This window comes from Corvus hawaiiensis, chromosome 7, assembly GCF_020740725.1.
Source record: "Corvus hawaiiensis isolate bCorHaw1 chromosome 7, bCorHaw1.pri.cur, whole genome shotgun sequence".
Lineage (NCBI taxonomy): Eukaryota > Metazoa > Chordata > Aves > Passeriformes > Corvidae > Corvus > Corvus hawaiiensis.
Genome location: NC_063219.1, coordinates 19,077,570 through 19,095,258, shown reverse-complemented (window position 1 = coordinate 19,095,258; position 17,689 = coordinate 19,077,570). Strand labels below are relative to the sequence as shown.

Here is a 17,689-nt window from a genome sequence, read left to right as displayed (position 1 = left end):
GTCCTGCTCTCATTTTCCAAATAACCACAAGTAGTCAATCCACAAATGCTAAGCAGGACATTAACAGTAAGTCCAGCAGTATAAAATAGGGAAATACATGTAAATTGCATATAGCAGATTTACCAAGACTTACTCATGAGACACTACTGTGTAGAAAAATGTGCATACATTAACAGACTTTCTGGATGAATGATAGTAATAATGTGTGCCAATGCCAAATTCTTCTTACAGCATGAGGGACTAAACTGAAGCTTGGAAAACTCACTTGCCTACTTGGCATCAGAGAATTGTGATTTTTTTGTTGTAAATTAGCAGGGCATGTAATTAACTTCCGCAAATTTAATAAAGAAATAAGCAGTTGTGAGGATTATCACTTCACACTTCAAAGTGCAAGCGAATTCCCTGTGATCTTGCAGGCAGTGCAGAAGTCTCCACTACTACAGAGTAACTGTGAGTACAGTAGGGTTTTTTTTCCCCCCCACCAAGGGAAGTATGGAGTGTTTTCAGCACCTTATTCAGCCCCTTCAAAACTTCCAAGATCTAAAAACTTACCATCTCCCTGTAAAACTTCAAAAGCAGTTAAATACATTATATTAAAATGTTTCAATTGTCTAAAATTCTACCATTTACACTGCTCTGCTGCTTGGAAAAGCCACAAGGAGTACCTAAAACATTATCTGTAGCTCTTAGTTAGTTCCTCTCATTTCATACTGAAGTCCAACACCATTGCATACCAATAATGAAGGTGGTAGTGTATAAATAACATATTCTGGCTTCCCTAAGGAATCTGGCTCAGTGGCAGAAGGTATTTCTTTAATAAATCACTGCATACACCAAATGGAGTCAACACCACCTAACCAGTAGGTCTCAGAATACAACTGTAAATAAAAACCCCAGTGTGCATGTTTCTGGTGGCACTCCAAACAAACTCTTTGCATTTCACTGTTACCACCCTTCAACAGCCAAAAAAAGGCCATATTAACGACACATACATTCCGAGAATACTAAATTACTAAGAATGGGAGCCTATGTAGGGACCAGGACTGCCAGACAGCTTTAGTGAAAGCAAACAATGCCTTTCAATACAAAAGCACTGAAGTTCATACACTGCTGGGCAGGGGACAAAGGGAAGATGGATACAGTACTTACCAGCAGAGGACTTCCCTCTTGCGAGAGGGACTGAGAAGCCAGGAGGCTCACAAGCACATGAACTGTACTGTAACTATAAGACTAATGCAATCTTGGAGTATATAAATAGCCTAATGTCCAACGGGAATAATTCTGCACTTATCTCTGCTGAAATAATGAAAAACTGAGAAAAAACAGAGGTTTTGAGAAAGTGCTTATGCATGAAGACTTGGTGTTCTTAAGTTCTATGCTTTTATTCTTACTGCATTTTATATATATATATATATATATATATATATATATAACAAAAACCTCACATATACGGGGTTTTTCACACTAGCATAGGGAAATCAAACAACTGCTGAAGCTTGACAAATACAGACTAAAGCTGTGTTTTATTTCTAAACAGTAAAGATAATTAATTACTGGCATAGCTTACAGAAGTTAAAAGTAATTTATCTCCAGCCAGAAAATATTTCAATAAAGGTTAATTCTTCCCGTAAGAGATACATTCCATTTTAACCACAGCTGTAAGAACTAAGTTGGGATATACAAGAGATCAAACTGGATAGTTATTATTCCATCTGGCCTTCAAAATTTCTGTCATGATTTTTCAGATACAGATAGAAAACAATGCTATTTGAGGTACTCAGCTAGCTTAATTGTGCTGCACCAAGAGCAATTTACTGAGTACACACTTTTTTCCTTGTTAACATGAGATGTATGGAGTGCACCAAGCCCACAGTCCTTCCACTCACGGCTTTCCTTGGAAATCCTTTCACTTCTATTGAGCATAGCCTCAGCTCTCTGCTTTTCCTGGAGGTTTTCTGGCAATTTACAAAGTTGAGGCTGAAGTGACACTGTAAGAATTTACGCTAAAAGCACTGTTTAAAAACAATGGTATTTTAAAGGACAATTAAGACAAATTTTGCAGTTTAAAGAAAAGGCTAGATGATGTTTTTTCATTGTGGTAAAGTGCTTAAATAAGCTGTAGCTGCTGGGTGCAGGAAAGAGAACAAACCAGGTACTGCATCAACTGGAGTGACAATGAGCTCCTCTGTGGTACAAAACAATGTCTAATCTCTTACAATTCCCTTGCTCACTGACTTTAATAAAAATACAATGGGACAAGCAATGGATTTAGGACAAGTGTATTATCCTTTCTGCTATTTAATACCTTCTCACAGAGCCAGTACAAGCTGTACATGATGTAAGATTTACTTAGAACTAGATGCCAATAATGTTTATGAACCACAACACGCACTGTCACCCAAAACATCCTACAGGCATTCCAGGCAATGTAATTCGTGTCAATAATACCCAAATTCTCCTGTGTGGGTCATCCTTGTGGGCTCCTACAGCATTATACATAAAACAACTCAGTCACTTGTCGCTTCTCAAAGAAAAAAGCCAGCAAGAATACAGAGAGCAGTCTAAAGCATGCTATCTACAAGTGATTATTTCCAGCAGTTCAGAAATTCAGAACAGAGAAATTGCACTGAAAAGCAAAATGAAACATATTTTGCGGAGTTTCACTCAACTTTTCTTACTGCATTAGCCTATACACAATAATTTCCAAATAAATCCATGTGTGAATGCATTTGTTGTAGATGTGAATTAAGCCAAATGAAAAAGGTGTCTTTTAGAATACAACTATTCGTATACAGTATTATTTTGGCATATGCACAAACAATTTAAAATGGCTTGGATCTAGACATACCCAGAGATACATGATTTACAAAATTAATTACTTTAAGCCACTTGTCAAATCTACACAGGAAAGATCAGCCTTGACAGAAAGTAGTTAAGAACTGACTTCTCTTTGTCTACTGATAATACCAAAAAAATCCAAACATGTGTTTTCACATTATGTACTTTTAAGTCAGGCTTTACTACCAATCAATTCACAAACATCTGCCATCCTACATTCAAAATGTTCTTCAGAATGAACTTTAATTTCCTCTAAATACCACATTAAGCACAGTAAATGGTCCACTCAAGATTTTAGGCATAATTATATGCATTAAGAATTTAAACATTTTCTTGATTCCCTATGATTTAAGTTAACAATTGTAAAAGCCATCAGCAGAGAGTATGTCAACAGTGTACGTGTACACTGCTCCTTTCTTTCCACCTCTTGTGGAACAAACTGGCCTCTCAAACTCTCCTTGCATAAGGAGACCAAAGAAACTGGCAAAAAAAATTTATACAATTCATCACTGTATCTATCTTCAACTCAGAATGAAAGAAAGGTGAACATTCCCAACTGACATCATCAGTTAGACGAAATAAGAGTTCAGCCATCCGTGACAATGCTGGCAAGCGCTTGCAGCAAGAGGTCAGCGAATTCTGCTTAGCACCATCCCATTCATCAGAATATTGCAGGAAGGAAAGATTTCATCTTGTGTATATAGGTAAGAAGAAGAAACGGAATCTACCAGTTCTTTGGTGTATGTGAAGTATCTCCCATACCATATCGGTGATTGTAACAACAAATGATGAACAAAAGAACATCTTTCAAACAGTTAATATATTCTCAGGACAGGACCAAGACATTAAATGTAAGGCAGGAGAATGGAAGGGATTAAAGCTACATCATTAGGAAGATTTTGCTTCATAGTACATATATGCTGACAAATACAATGACCATTGGCAGAGTGTGAGTATTCTAACAGAACAAAGCTTTCTTTGAAGCTGAATATGCACTAGATGGTTCTGGTACCATTACACTAAAAAGGAGTCTCTAACTGCTCTTTTCATAACTACAACTGCTTTTCCTCTTACAAAATGTGCTTGATTTGATAAACTAATCTTATTTTTAAAATGACAGACTTTACAATGGAATTCATGTATCTTGCAGGACTTGGGAAAGCATCCCATTTAACCAGACACTGGAAGTTCAAATGCAGTGAACGCTGATCAGACCTACTGTAGCAGCCACCTTTCAACTGAAAATTGGAAGTTCAAACACTGTGCACATTGATTCCGACTTGAAGATTTTGTCTTCATACCACTAATACAATTTTGTCTTCATCAGTAATCTGCATCAACTCAACTACAAACAATACCCTTGTGGTCAGATTTATATATCTCAATACTGTTACCTTAACAATTCTTGCACGCTGGAATTCAAGATTTTGGGCACCAACAAAGGGCTGAAGGAATAGCTATCTGTTGCAGAGCTATCAGTTTCTGAGGACTAGAACTGAATCAGGCTGGAATGGTATTGGAAGAGAATCCTACAATAATGTTCACTTAACTGTATTAGAAGATATTAACTTGAAGACTTCCGTCTCCAAGACTGAGAAATCCCATTAATTAAAAAATATTTTTAAAAATTTTATAATTTGAACATTCTGATCAATGGAGTAATACATATTTGAATTCTATTTTTAAATCCCCTGCTATCCAAAATGACAGATTAATAATAAGCTAATAATGAAGTTTAACTCAGTATCTCATGTCTCTGCATATACCAGCACCAGACAGATTTAAAATATAAAACCAAAATTACTCAGATTGCTTTCTGAAATTATATTTGTTCTAATACATGCAAATAACAGGAGAATTTTTATTCTATAACTTGTCTTTAGAGGGTTATAGCCAAAATAAAGGTATACCAATCTGAAAGACTAGTACCCCTAGTAATAACAGTCATTTCTGAGAAGGCAGAGGGAATACTTGCAAGACAGACAACACATGTGTAAAGGAAGCTATTCCAAGCTTATGTCAGCATTATATGTTGGTGATCTTGGACCATATTGTGCCATTGATTTTTAAGTAGAACTTGAAAATTATTTTATTGATAGCCCCTTAACAACAGTCAGCTATTTTATTTCTGCTGATAGGGGATTGAGAAATCAATTCTCTGAGAGACAGGACAAACAGTTAACACTATTCAACTGCCAAGCCAGGTCACTGCACTAAGGTGAATTTACCACCTGTAGGCAATGTGGGCTTAGACAGAGGAAAAATGATAATTAACAAGTTATAACACCATGCCAGAAGGCAGGCAGTCAAGTACAAACCTCAGATTTAAGTACTGTTGACTGATACACACAGTCAATTTTCTATTTTTCTCCTCCTAAACCTTTTGGAGATTTCGGACTATCAAGTTACAACTGTGGTAGCTTACTGATAAAGCGAATCCCCTAAAGCAGACAATTCGTATTTATGAAACAAGAGAAATGAGTTCTGTAACTCTCAACCAGTTGAAATTCTTAAGTCATTCTCAAGTGTCTTCACCTTGAATTGTTCTCAAAAGAATGGGGGATAGAAAACAATAAAAAATGAGAGACACTAAAATTTTAACATTGTGCTTAAAAACAAAACCAATACAATCTAAAAATACCAAGTTTTTTCCTTTGTAACCTCCTAGTTTTCCTGAAAGGAAAAATGACTGGTAACACTCGGTGCACAGACAAGAGCTGTTTGTTCCACATCTCTGCTACAGAAGAAGAATATTGCTAAGAAAAGAATATTAGCCATGGCTGTGTATTATACTGGCAAATAATTTAAAAAGGCAAATCCTGAGAAGTTCTCTCCCAGTCCTGTCCCATCCTCCGTTTTTTTGAAGACAAACTGTTTGGAAAAAAGTATTAATTTCAGGCCATACTGTCTCTTAATGATTTTTTTTGCCCGGCAAAGAGGAAGCCTTGAACATTAGCTGCAAGCTGCATGGAAGCGTTACTAATTGTGCTGGACAGGGAACTCTCTCTGTGACAGACAAGCTAAATGCAGAATGCAATGGATTTGGGAAGTGCAGACTGATCAAACAGCCAAAATACACTCCTAACATTTGACTACCACTTTAGGAAAGAGGCATAATCTTTAACTGCTTTTTTCACCCATCCCACATGGTTTCCCTCCTAGACCTGTAAATCATTTACTGCACAGTCAATCCCACTATGCTATACCAGTATATTATATAGAATGCAAGCACAGGCCTTCTCTGCAACACAAAAGGTGAAAGGGAAAGAGGCAAGGCAAACTGTACAGGAGTGCCTCACAACCCAGTGGATGAACATTTCCAGCCCAGCAGAGCTGCTGCTATAGTCTCACAGCTACACAAACCTATCTGTAGAAGTTGCATAACTGGACCTAAGGATTGATTTACCAGGAGAAGGAAAGAGCTTTCACAAGCCTTCACCATTAAAAAAGTCCATTTATGAAGTCTAGTGTATACCTTAGAATTCAAGCATATAAGTCCCAGGGGAAGACAAGCAAGAAGGTCCAAGGTCAGCAAGACTCACAGGCATTATGCCCCACAACACTTCCTTGAAGAGATTCCCTAGTGACTATAGCTCCTATGTGCCGACTTTGTCTCAAGGGAAGCATTAATTTGTGCCTCCCCACTCTGTTCAGCCACCCATTCCCATGAAACAAAGGAATTTCATGCCTTTGAAACCTCTATTGTTGTTGACAAACTCAGTTGAGACTGGTCATGTGTAACAGCTATTATTGAGAACAGACCTGGCAGAGCAACATGACTCCAAAAACCTGATGTTTTCTGTGCATGTGTTTGTAAAAACAGTATTAAAAAAAACCAACAAATGACAGGAAGTTACAAATACAAGGTGACAAAGTCATTTTGACCAGTGAACTACAGATGATGTAGTAGTAAGGAGACTGAAGGAAGAGGCAAAGAAATGGACGAGAAACTGAAGCTGGGTAAAGATAGACTAATAATAAAGAGTTGAAATTTTTCTTTAATTAATCTAAATCGCATTTCTAGAGTTCAGGTTTTTACTTACTGTCTCCCTTAATATGAGAATAATCTGACATTTTCTGTTTTCAAACACATACCAACTTCCTGTAGTTAAAAAATGAATAAGAGTAACTCTTGCCATACAATCATAACTGTACCTACCACCCATTAAGTTACACGATCACTATTACAAATTCAATTTAAAACACACTGCAGTTATGATTCTTTGTAATCACAAAAGTGCCAACTTCTTCCTTAGCACAGGAAGAACACAGATTGTGATATAAAATCCTCAAAGCATCCAGAGAGGTACACTCAAAAAACTAGACAGGAACGTTCCATCACAAGGAGCTGAGCAAAGCTGTTTCCAAAGACAGCCACACAACAAAGTGAGTGAGAAGAGCTCGAGGCTGGGGCAGAACAGCATCACAGCATTCCTCATTTTCATCATGTCATACCAATGTAAAATTTAGCCTTAGGATGAACTTTGAATTCCCTACGGGCAGGATTTTTGCTTGCCCCTTTCTTTAAGATGAATTAAAAGGTGAAATACTGTGTGGATGCTATTTGAAACTGTAGGCATAAACTGCACTGTTCCTCTAAGCACGTGAAACCTTTTGTATAAGATAAAAATCACTGCCCACGTGTACCCAGGGCTGGGTTCACACGACAGATAAGACCTTAGATGAAGCATGCCTGGTTCTCTCTCTCTGGGCTTACATGAAAGCCTTTAAATCATCCAACAATAGCTATTTTTTCTGGCCTAGACCAATCAAGGAATAAAATACTTTTCACGCCAGATGCGGACTAGTTCTTCACCAACAGAAGCTACCAAAGAAGTGCTTTTTAACACTGCATCATGGAGCTGAACATTTTGGAGGGGGATGTTCACTTTCAGTTCCTATTTGTTTCCAAACACTAGGTAGGGCCAACAAATTTCACTGCACTTCAGTACTGATAAATTAACCAACCAGCACCAATATAACAATGTTTTTCTTACTACCTGCTATTGAAAAATCCATCTGAGAAAACAGTATTTTTTAATACTTGCTAGACACAAATAAGCTACTTCCACACTGATACACTGCTGTAATAATTAGAGAATGCATTTTATGTACCACCTGAAATATTTATAGAGTATTAATGACAAAGAAAAATGGATAACTAGACTACTGGTAAAGTGCAGGGGACTCAAAAGACAAGTGGCAGTAAAATAAAATTTAGCAAAAAACATAGACTGAAGTTGATAATTATTATACATCACTAATTTACAAAGAAACACCACTGCTACCCTGTGATAATTGAGCTCATTTAAGTAGCTTTCCACAACAACATCCTAAAATTAATTTCAACTAGCAGTCTTTATTTAACATGCGCTAAAAGACACGAAGTGCAATCACACCTAAAAAATACCTTCACTTGCTGGCTACAGGAATACTAGTATCAACATCTCAGTAGAACTTAACAGCAGGAATAAGTCAGAAGTGACTGCTGAACTTTGAATTACAACTAGACATTGATGTAAGTTTGACAAAGGATTGGCAATTCTCATACAAAGCTGTGTCAGAAAGAAAATAACAGTTAAATTTCAACACTTACAATTAGCTACATCTATGAAATCTTACACTGACAGTACAGCAAGTCATTCTAGTATTTTTTCAACTCCTAATAACAATTACTTTAAAATACATATAAAAATAGTAGTAGTGTTTTGTATTACGAGTGGGATCAGTAAGAAAACCCAACAATACAAGTATTTCAATTCAATGCCAGAGTACTTATAGGTCATGTACTTACATATTCAGGTTTTAATTTCTTGTCTCCTCCTCTTACAGCTACTTTTTCAAGCTTATCTATGCTCTGCATGATCAGCTCCTCATCCTTAAGTCTAAGTTCTTCATGTATTATTTCAATGTCACGAACAGGATCTACACTTCCTTCAACATGAGTGATATCATCATCTTCAAATGCTCCTAAAACAAAAGAACACTTAAATTACCTATTAAGATAAAAAGACAAGAAATACATACTTAGAACATACTAATGAGTCAAAAAAGTTTGAAATTGAAAAGTCACATGGTCATACCACCCATGCAAAAGTGTCATGTGCAATGTTTTATATCACACTTGTTTAGTATATTAATTTACATACCAACTCCAGAATCCAAAGCTCGCTCTCTGTAGATACAAAGCATAGCACTGCGCCATTTCAGGACAGGACTTAAAGCATTTAAGAGTTTCTCCCACAAAGGAATAGGCTAGAGCAGTTTCCTGAAAATAGCTGGTGTGTTTAACAATATCTAACCTAGAAGTAGCAAACATAGTAGCTAAACTGAACATCACAGAACATTTTAATACACACAGTAATGATTACAAGAATCATGGAAAGAAAACCTTACAAATCACCTTGGCAGACCTCATCGGCTGACCAATTTTACGCATTAAGAAATGAAGAAGTTCTAGACAAAGAATTCTGAAGTTCTGAACGACTCTTAGTGTTTCCAAGGGAAACGGGGCTTAGAAAAAAAGGCCTGAAATCATCTGGCAGACCTCGTCCCTGTTTCAATCTACTTTATCACTGTGGTTCTGACGGTGATTAGATAATGAACCACTCAGACACACAATTTACACAGCAGCTAATTTCATCGGCCTGATTTGAGGGTATGGTTTTTAGGGGGCCATCAAAGAAGCAGATGAAGGTGCATTTGTCATATATGAGTGACAACCATTCACAGTATCTGAACAAAATGGTGCTGGCCCTTATTAGAAACACATGCTATTATCACATATTTAAAGTGCAGTTGAAGCCATAATTTCAAATTGCCAACTGGCAACATAAGGTTAAAACAACCAGATATTACTGACGCATGTGTGCTGACTTCATGCCCTTCTGATGACAATCTGGCAACATAATTCAACTAGGATTGAAATTATCAGATAAGCAGCATTGCTTAAAAAAAAAAAAATCCTGCTCCCCCCCCCCCCCCCCCCAAAATCAATACATGTTTTAAAAATAAAAATATTAACAGTTAAAAAGATTTTATTACTTCTTCCTGGATCAATTTTCAGAGTATTCGCATGCCTAGCCTGTAATACTAAAGATATGTATGAGAAATCAACCATGAAAATAATGTTATTTGAACATTACCAAAATTTAAATCAACTGATTTCTTACACAGGAAAAAAATCCAAGACATTTCTTGAACTGAAAAAGATAGGAAACAGGGTGAACAACAAACAATTCCTTAACTGATATACAGAAAGTTGTGGGAGTTCTTTGTCATCATGCAGATCTTAAACTTCATCTTTTCCTTTAACTAACTGAAACCCCTGGTTTTAGCAACAAAGCTGTTATGCTCTTATTTGTTTTATCAACAAAGCTCTTATCAATGCACATGGAACACAGATTTAAAATGCTGTTCATAGTTAAATATCAAAAACATTTTTACATAAACTTATGAATAGGTTTTCAAACAGTGGTTACCAGAAGTTCCCTCCTCTCTCATTAACTTTTTCTCTCCAAAGATGATCAGTGAGCTCCCTTGGTACAAGCAAAGCAATAGATCCAACTCTGATGCTGGCCATGATGGGAGAACAGGCTGCTAGAGCAGGGTGTGGAAAGTCAAATGGAAAACACTCCACACTAATCTATACCAATGCCAGGCAGTCAAGGAAGATACCACAGCCCTTGTCTTCTTTAAATCCTTACCTGCACACCTGACTGAATGAGATACAGGCTGTTCAGATGAGCAAATACTAGAAAACAGTTTAACAGCTCTGTTCTAATTTACAAGGAAAATGTTGAATAAAAAGGGTAGAAGTAGGAAGATGTCACCACACAGATCAACAAAAAGTCTACTTGCCTCAGCCTTCTCAACATATTATGTAGATACATAATATTTATGCAGCTAAAAGTTTATCTTTCTTCCTTGTATCAAGAAAAAAAACCTCCATTACCATGTAAATAATATATTCTCACAGCCTTCTGCATTTGGTGGCCATGAGTTTAAAAAACAACAAAAATCCCCACACTGTTAAGTCAGGAGAAAAGCTGCATGACTATGAAGATCTTGCATTTAGAACACAAAAATAAAAAGTAAAGTAAATAGCTGGTTTTGGTCTTAAGGAAGAATGAGGCTTTTCTGAAAAAGCAAGTGTAAGGTGAATTATTAACAACACAAAACAGCTTATATATTAGTTATACTTTTCTATTTTCTTCAACAATAACAAAATACTTCTCCAGCAATTATCTTCATTTCTTCACATCTTCCCATTCCTTTTCACAAAATTGTTCTTTTTCCATCCAAACCCAATTAATGATGTTATTTCCACCCTTATAAAGTTGACTCTATACACTTCACCTTTGCTCTCTTCTCAGTTCACTAAAGGCTTTAACCCATGGACTCTTCAATGTTCTGCCAGAGTTTTCTTCAGGTCTCCTCCTTCCATCACGCCTGGGTCAGCAGCCATCCTGCAGCTCATTCAGGCAACACAATGACAAGAGACCTGTGTCTCTCAACAGGCGGTAGCTTGCTTGGATAAAAAGCCCCTCTTACTGAGCTGATGATTTCCCACTAGAGGCAACAATTCTAACCTTCTCCTCACTGGGTTGCTTGATTCTTCTCATGGAATGAATGAACACTAGTTATCTATTCCATTAAAGCCATGGATTTTGAGTTTAAATTTCCAATTCTACATTTAGAGGAACTCCCATTTAGACAGACACAGTTCATAAATAAAGTGGTAGCTTTATACACAAAAGACCAAACTGGCAATAATGTCCACATCTCGGTACAAATGAGAGATTCTTCAAGGCAACAGGCACTGAGCTTTATTTGTGAATCTTGTTCAGATCTTGTCAATGTCAACTTCAGTCATCAACCTAAACCAGACCATCCTCTGACCAACAGCCTAGCTAGAGACATGGCAGGAGGATACTTAAGAAGAAGGGAAGGAAAAGGCAGAGTGAAACTACTATGATGAAAGAGCCTTAGTTACAACTTTGTCTCGATACCCATGTGGGATGTATCTTGAACAATTTATTATGTCAGCCTCCAGCCTGCTTTGTAGTGATGGTCTGGTACATAGTACACTGAGCACAGTAGGGAATTCAATTCTGGTCTGCAGAGCTGCATGCAGACATAGCAAGTCAGAACTGGTGGTAACCTTAGGAATTAGGCTTTGGGCAAGAGATGAGATCTCTTGGAAAAAGTACAGCTGTGAGAAATTAGCAGTTAAACTACTAGAAAAATGTTTTACCCAGTACCTGATTTTAAAAACTGCCTATATCAAAATGCAAAGTAGTAGGAAAAAATGGAGTTATAAAACCGAGTTTATAAATAAGACATACAAGAAAGCGTGCATATTGTTTACAACTTTCAATGATGAAAATAAGAACTATGACCTTATTCTACAAATCTTACAAATATCTACAAATAGATCACTAACAGTATATTGCTATTTATTACTTTGTCTTTCTGCCTTTGTGTGAAATCCCCCTGTCAAGCAAGGCCTTTATCGCTCTTGTTAGGGAAGATGATACGATAGGTCCACCTTCCCTGCAGCATACACAGCAGCAAAACAGAAAACCCAAAGGGTTTATTTTAAAGTACAAGAAATGGGGTACTAAGAATCCCATCACTGTCCAATTAAAGATAGTGCAATAGCTGTACATTGAACAAGATGCACAAGGCGGACACAGGCTATGAATGCTCAGTAGCACTAGCCTAAGTAGTTGATACCGTGCACTATGTAGAAAAGCAGCCTGATGGAACTAAAAGCTGCTGAATTGGAAGAAGCAGGGAAAATGGGATGTGGGTCTTGAGATACAAGATGATAGCAAACAAATGAGAACTTTGTTTTTCTAAAGGAACAGGTAAAACTGTCTTGGGTATCAGGAAAAAAAACCCAATACCAGTTTATGGACACTGAAGAAGAAAAATGAGAAACAAACGTTGACAAAGAAATCCTCAGATTGGCTTGTCTGATACTGCTCTCTCATTACAACAGAATCCATGAGAAAAATAAGGGGGAGAAGGAGAAACAGACATTTGGTAGTCTTGTTTTGATCTCAAGCTGATTATAGCTTGAGAGAGAGCTTGGTAGAAAAACGAGAGAGCAAAGGTTCCCCAAAATTATACTAACAGGGCATCCAGGTGAGGAAGCAAGCAAAGGACTAGAATGGGATAGTTGTAAAATAACAGAGACAGCAAACACTGTCATATGTCAGAGGTAAAGCCCATTCTGGAGATGAGGAGTGTTTAAATTTGATGAACCTCAAACAGACCATGTCTGTCTTCTTATTGACATAATGAGGCCTCAACTTCTGTGAACAGGAGGGACGTTTACAAGGTTAGCAGCTTGTTCACACAACATCCTCTGTAGCACACTCACACCGGCCAGGCTACTGGAAGCTGAGCTGTGTGCTCTAGCATGCAAAGTCTTCATTAAGAAATCAATTTTTTCAAAGTTGTGCTAAAAAATTTGTCTTTAAAAAAACCTGTTGCAATATTTTGGAATTTCAACAAACAACAACCTGATCTAACTACTTTATTTATTTTAAAGTAATACTAATTAAAAAGTATATTTACAATTAACATCTCCAAAACTAGCCACACCACTGTGTTCTCAAGACAGTATGACCTATGGACAATGACCTTCCCCAATGAATATAATGAAAATCCATTGTACCTCCCATGCCTTCATCAATGCATTTGCTTTTAAAACATAAGGACTCAGCATTCTTTGAACATTACCCCAAACCACACCACCTTCCTTTTGACTGCTTTCTTGAGTTACACTGCCTGTGCTCCAAAACTGCCCTCTTTCTACTACAGCAAACTGTGGCATACTACTGTAAGAGGAAAAAGGAATTAATCTGCCCTGTGGACAAATAATACGTACATAAAATAGAATTACCCAAGAATCTCCCCAAGGAAGCATCTGTTTGTCAACAGCTAAGCTAATCCTACAGCAGTACAGGAAGGTCAACTGAGAAACCCAAATCAGTAATTTCATTATTTAAAAAATTATTATAACTTCTCTGGTGGTCTCACTCATGTATCCTACCAGAGGTAAACTATAATTTTATCAGAAGTATGTCAAAAGGAAGTTGAACAGAACCCATATTTTTTATTTTAAGTATCCTATAAATATAAGCCTTTTTTCAAATAATCTCCCATAACATACTGATAGATTTGCACTCTATCTTTAAAAAACCTTGTCACTTCCTTTAGTGCAAAAGAACAAATATTACAGAGTTAGAAACATCAGGCTCACTGCAAGTAAACATCTGCTGTGCTAAATTCCCATAATGTTTTAGCAGTATCCAGATACTGCTATTAAAACAAGGTAAGTATTTAGATAGGAAAATGGTAAAGCACAATACAGGAGGAGCAGGATTCACTTTTGCCATCTAACAGCCCCAAAATAATGATTTAAACTGAAATTATTAGAAATGAGGAGCTTAGAAATTATCACTGCCACACCCAGCTCCCTCTTCTGTTGCCATTAGGTTCGAACTTGAAATATTTTTCCATTTTGGGGAAGGGTTTATCTTCAGCTGGGCACTTTATCTGGGATGTCTGGGTCCAAGTGTTGTAGGGCAAAAATAATTTTTAAAGTGGCATTAAAGATATAATGCAGCAATAGCTGGTTCTGCACATTTCTTTCAAGTGACACTGGATTTAAACAAAATGCAGAAAACAGAACAAATGGATGGAGAAGATGTACAACTTGACTCTGTTTTTTTCCCCACAAAAGTGCAGGAACTGTCAATTTTGTAAAGTCTTGATGGCAGCCAGGACACACAGTCTAGATCTGTTCTTGACAAGCAAAAATAAGAGCACATAAATATGTATACAGGACAGCCGTAACAAATGTCACTTTTAAACGGTATCATCTAATGGCATGCACATTTCTTCCCATTTCTTTCAAAAATCAGCTTCAAAATTCCTTTGACAAAATTTACCTCTCAGCCTCCAGAAATTTTTGCATTGCTTATGTTATACCTGTCAACATCTGATGACTGTATGTTATGTATTCATCTGAACAGAACCACTACACTTAGTTACAGGCTATCATCAACCAATTCATTCTCTTGCTAAAATCAAGTCATCCAATTACTCCTTGACTAATCAAGGCTGTTTTGGCTTTTTCTTTTTTCAAAAGGTACTCAACAGCATAAACAGTTCACTTACAAGAAATGGAAAGGGGCTAATCAGCAGAATTATTGTTTTGCTGCCACAATTTGCAGTATTTAAATGTAGTTGCTGATTGGACTGAAAGTTTTATGATATAGCATATAAAACTAGTTCCACATAAAAACGAAGAAGCTGCCTATAGCCTGAACCTTATTGTTTCTAGCTGCTCCAAGCTGCCACTGAGATGGTAAAATCCAAATCAAAATGCTACTTTTAAACTTATCTTATTCTGCTCCTAATTGCAATTATGGAAATTAATTAATATCTTAATTAATTTATATTTGATGTACCAGTTGCTTTACTTCTCTAATTATCCTTACCCTTAAAGTAAAATGTAACCAAATATTTGGCTAATACCTGCTATTATTAAGTCTTGCTATTACCAAGACATAATAGCATTCTGGCATCTTGCATTCGTTTACAAAAGGTAAGCAATCTATTGGTACATGTTATGCTGTAATTAAGAGGGATATTTACAATTTGATCAGAATTTGAACTGCAGCACAAGCTGAAACTCTCATTGATATTTAGGGTAATGACCAGCATTTTTTGTCAATAAACTACAAGGGAATGTTTAATAACACCACCACAAACCAGACCGAGAGAATAATTGGTACTTGCACTTCCTCTCCCACATACGTTCAATGACTGTTATCAAAAAGAGCTGCTTGGCACAGACGAGCACATCACGGTACACACAGACACCCTGTTATAAGCCCTGAAATAAATGAGCAATAATATCTACCTGGCCACTTACTGGTGGGAATGGGGGAGAGAACAAAATGAACTAAAATACAGTAACTTGGGTGGGGAGTTAGAAAGAGGGTATTTCTTTGAGCTATGAAAAAACAAGACTAGAAGTGTCAAAAGAAAGCTAAATTGTAAATAATATCTATACTTAGACTAGCTTGACATGCTGTCATCAGTATTCCAAAGATTTAAACAGTAAAAGATACTGCTATTTCTGACTGAGGTACAGGTATATTTAACATTACAGAATGTACTAAACTTTGATGATAGTACATTTTACTATGCATAGTTATGATTAGAAGGACAAAATAATATCAGAATCAACATTTTACAGCGTCTTAAACAAAGTACCAACAAAAAACCAACAAATAAAGTAGGTTTAGCATGTTTTCCCCTTGGTAAGCTAATTTCAAGTTAAATTAATCACCTGTAACACAAACCTAATATTCTTTAAGCAAAGTAATTTTCAGTTGAAGAAGGTGCACCTGCCTACATCTTCAACATAAGCAAAATCAAGTACAAAAAACATTAAATAAAACACTGTAGTAAACCTTGACTTCTGAAGAAAGAATTTTTTCAGACATCTTTTGTGGCTTTGTTTTGTGCTACAGCCCCTTAAGTTTTGTCTTCATAAAGCCCTAACTAGTTGTAATCACTCGCAGTCTAATTGTGGACATTTATCTGCTTTTCTTATGCATAGAACATAGCTATTAAAGCTGAATGGTGATGGTGTGAAGTATAGGTTAAATTGGGTGAAATTAAAGCAAATTACTCTGGGATGTGGAACTCTGAAAATAGAAACTGCCAGTGATTTGCAACCCTCTTGATGATCAGCTTCACAGAACCCTAAATGACAAGAAAACTTACATATTTTAAAGTTAACTAGATTTTTTAAAAATAATATGTATAAATTTATTTTAAATGCAAGCAGTCACTGTGGCAATAATTATTTTGTTTTATCTGCATCATAAAAATATAAGAAAAGGTTTTAATTTCCATTTAAAACACTTGTTTTTATTCTCAAGTTTAGCTGATTTTTAGCAACAAAAAACCAGCTCAGAATATTAGGTGCAGCATTAATGACTTTGAACACAACGTTACAGTTTATGTGTACCACATGGCTATACAGACACAGGATGGTAAAAGCAGCTGCTTTGGGCTTTCTTGAGTAGTGCAGTATTAGAACTTAATTCATTACCTATCTATATAAAAGATAAGCAGCTACATTTACCCTGCTGAGCTCTAAAACCCCACCAGTCAGGAGAGAGCAAATCAAGCACCGCTCCCCAAAAGTCTGAAATAGCAGCTGAACAGCAGCTCTTTCATCAATATCAAATCTATTGGGAGTATTTGACAAAAAAGGGCACATCTATTTCTGCACCAGCAGACACACAATGAGAGCATGGAGCAGCAATACAGGATTCTAAATGACTGTAGTATCAACTTCTTAAGCATACAAAGAATTTACATTTGCATAAAGGTACTCGTCAAGCAAGTACTGCACAAGGTCAGAGATGAGAATTATAATCTCTCCGGGAAACACTGAGGCAAAGCAATTCACTTCAGGACATGAGAGTCGGCAGAAGAAACCACAATCCAGTTCCTGATGGAAGCAGTTTTATCAGAGAAAAGTTGTTACCAAGACAGTAATTCCAATGAGCTTATCTGTAAAATCCTGCTCCAGAGCTCTTACTCTTGAGTGTGCCTGACAAATATTAGCAATTTGTTTCTGATGTAAAATGTGTTTACTTGCCACTGCTTTCATCCTGGCACCACTGGGCTGTAGTCAACACTCCACAGACAGAACCTTCTACCTGCTGAGATTTGCTATCAAGTTGGTCATGCTGGGTAAAGGACATTACTTGACAGCTGAAGCAATAAATCTTTGAGCCTTTTGTCCCTC

General features: G+C 36.7%; 1 protein-coding gene across 1 annotated transcript in view; it reads right to left on the bottom strand.

The window, feature by feature from the left end:
• The window catches only part of OLA1 (Obg like ATPase 1), a 98,384-nt gene that overhangs the window by 42,664 nt on the left and 38,031 nt on the right, over positions 1 to 17,689 (bottom strand). The window contains exon 5 of the mRNA XM_048309513.1: positions 8,633 to 8,808. Coding sequence (XP_048165470.1) covers positions 8,633 to 8,808 — 176 coding nt within the window. The remainder of the gene's footprint in view (positions 1 to 8,632; positions 8,809 to 17,689) is intronic.